At 32.3% G+C, this 3,126-nt stretch overlaps 1 protein-coding gene across 1 annotated transcript in view; it reads left to right on the forward strand.

The window, feature by feature from the left end:
* Positions 1-8: 8 nt before the first annotated feature.
* The window catches only part of LOC102887436 (olfactory receptor 4A47-like), a gene marked incomplete at both ends in the record, with an annotated part of 4,389 nt that continues 1,271 nt past the window's right edge, over positions 9-3,126 (forward strand). Inside the window, one exon of the mRNA XM_006917048.2 lies at positions 9-631. Within this exon, the coding sequence (XP_006917110.2) occupies positions 9-631 (623 nt within the window). The remainder of the gene's footprint in view (positions 632-3,126) is intronic.

A 3,126-nucleotide genomic window follows, 5' to 3' on the forward strand; every position in this document is an offset into this window, starting at 1 on the left:
TCTCAGCTTGCATGGGACAGCTCTTTCTGGACCACGTATTTGGTGGTTCTGAGATCTTCCTACTGGTGATGATGGCCTACGATCATCTGGCTATCTGTAAGCCACTGCATTATCTAACCATCATGAATAGACAGGTTTGCATCGTGCTGTTGGTGGTGGCCTGGGTTGGAGGTTTTATGCATACTGTATTTCAAATTCTCGTTGTGTACAGCCTCCCCTTCTGTGGTCCCAATGTCATTGACCACTTCTTCTGTGACATGTTCCCATTGTTGGAACTCGCCTGCACTGACACCTACTTTGTAGGCCTCACGGTTGTTGCCAATGGTGGTGCAATGTGTATTGTTATCTTTATTTTTCTTCTAATCTCCTACAGAGTCATCCTAAATTCCCTTAAAAGTCACAGTCAGGAAGGGAGGTGCAAAGCTCTGTCTACCTGCAGTTCCCACGTCACGGTGGTTCTCTTCTTTTTTATTCCCTGTATTTTCATGTATGTTAGACCTGTTTCCAACTTTCCTATTGATAAATATGTAACTGTGGTTTATGCGGTTATCACTCCCATGTTGAATCCTTTAATATACAGCCTGAGAAATTTGGAGATGAAAAATGCCATGAAAAAACTCTGGAGTAAGAAGTTAACTATAGGTATCATAAGAATGTGTCAGCCATACTAAACATATGTTTGTAATTCTGATGCAACAAAGAGGCTGTAAATTCTAAAATGGATGATTTAGTTAATTCAGTGGATTCTCTAGGGATGCCCTTTTTTATTGATTGAAAGGCAAAGATACAGATAGTTATTACAAGTAAAAAAAAACTTAGTCACCTTGCAATTTTTTCCCTTCGATTACATTAAAATGAGACTTTTGAAGAGTTTTTTTCTTTTTAAAGTTGATAAACAAGGTACCTTTGAAAATTTACTTATATCTTCATTAATGAGAAAGCAGTTTTGTTAATATTCAGAACAAATTTCTGGAGCTAAAGCAGTGATTCATAAATTTTAATTTAATTCGTAAATTTTAATGTTGCCACACAGCAGCTTCCTGCAGCTGCATCATGCATTTTGTCTGTAAGATTATTCTGTTTCTCAGGTCCGTGTACATGAATTTGTAGGTCAGGATATTTAAATGGGAGATGATATAGTATTTGGTTACAGACACTACATATGAGTAGTTTTGTTGGATGGGATGTTGGATGTATTCACACGTTGGGGTGAAACCATATGGGATGTTTGATGATGAAAACAGATTTTAGTTCTCGATTGAAGGATAAGAAACCATACTAACCCAAGTTGTAAACACGTTTTCGTGCTTCAGGTCAGTAGTTATTATATGCATTTTTGCCATTCTTCAAATAGTAAATAAAACTTCTTATTCTGTCTTCATGATAGTGAAGATACGGATAAAGAAATGTGTTGATTTGCAAAGAAACATGTTCTCTAAAAGTTGACTTCAACAAAATACTTTTAATTATAAACTTACTAATGATTTGTTTTGGTACAACAGAATTTTGTTTTTGAAATAGCTATTTCTCGGTTTGTAGCCTATCCCTGAACATCACAAACTTGGAAAAGATTGAATTTCTGCCATAATAATATGGAACATAATCCTTGCTTTGTAAGAGCTTTTTAAGTAAAAAGGATTTGAACTTTTCTTATTTTAAAATTTTATTATGTATTATTTCAGGTATACCGATAATATATACAGTTTATTTATAAAGTTTGTTTCGTATTATGTAATGGAAAATACCTGTGTATGCTATACTTCCCTGATCTCATTGCTTTGCCTCTTCCCAGAGGTAATCTCAGCACTGAATGTGTTGTCAATCATAATTAAAAATAGTTTAACTACATATGTATATATCCTTAAAACATAATGTTTAGCATTGTCAGATTACATACCTTCATTAAAATTATATTACATAAGACATAGTTTTCTGAATCTTACTTTTATCCATGATGGTAACTGTCTAAGATTTATGATGCTGCATGTTTCTCTGGTCCCATCATTTCTTTGATGTATGTGATTCCATTTTGACTATACCACAGATTATGTATCTGTTCAGTCAGTCATCATTTGTGTTATTCAAGATTTTGATATTGCTAAGTGTTGCTGCAGACATCCTAAAAGAAAGTCTTCTATGTACACCTGTTTACATGTTTTCTTTCACAGGCGGTTACAATTTTCTCCTCAAGTTGTGTTATCTGTTATACGCCTGCGAGTCATGTGTTACAGCTCTATCACTCTGCATTCCTTTCAAAACTTGATATTGTCAGATGTTTGATATTTTTGTAAATTTAATGACCATAAAACGATGACTTCATTGTGGCTTTAATTTGTAATTCTAATTACTATTGAAGTTGAGCATATTTTCATGGATATTGAGCATTTATTTTTTATCCTTTTCTATAAAATGTGTATTTGTGTCTTTTGCTATTTTTTTCCTACTGGCTGGGTTGTTTTTCTATTATTAATTTGTTGGAGTTCTTTAGTAATCCCATGTACTCTTTAATGCTCGTAAACTTGAAAATTTTATAAAAATTGTGTTCTTTACATCTCTTAATAAATTTTATCTTTCAAATGTGTTTTTTGATTTTCAAATTTAATCTGCAGAACATTGATATTTGTGTACACTGTGAAGTAAATGTTCTATTTAATTTTTGTTCTAATGTAGATAACTTAGTGTGTAATCATCATTTATCAAATAGTCCATCTTTTCACATACAGAGTTTTCATTTATGTCTGAGTTTAATTCTGATTTATCTGTTCTGGTCAAAAACAATTTTTCTAAATTTTCGTTCATTAATTTGACTTTATAACAAATTTTTATATCTGATAGGGAAAGTCTCTCTTACTCAGTTATTTATAAAATGTGATTTCGCTACCTTGTGCCTTTTTTCTCCATATACATATTAATTCAGCTTGTCATGGTAAAAAAACCAAGCTGCTGGGATTATTATATTGGAATGCATTCATTCTATTGACAATCGAGTCTTCAAACCCTTGCGTATCACCAACTTTGTAGTCCTTTAATTCTTTAATGCTTATAAACTTTTGAAAATTGTATAAAAATTGTGTTCTTTACATCTCTTAATAAATTTTATCCTGTATATATTTTTGTTACTCTTTC

Source organism: Pteropus alecto, unplaced genomic scaffold (genome assembly GCF_000325575.1).
Source record: "Pteropus alecto unplaced genomic scaffold, ASM32557v1 scaffold9157, whole genome shotgun sequence".
Taxonomy (NCBI): Eukaryota; Metazoa; Chordata; class Mammalia; order Chiroptera; family Pteropodidae; genus Pteropus; species Pteropus alecto.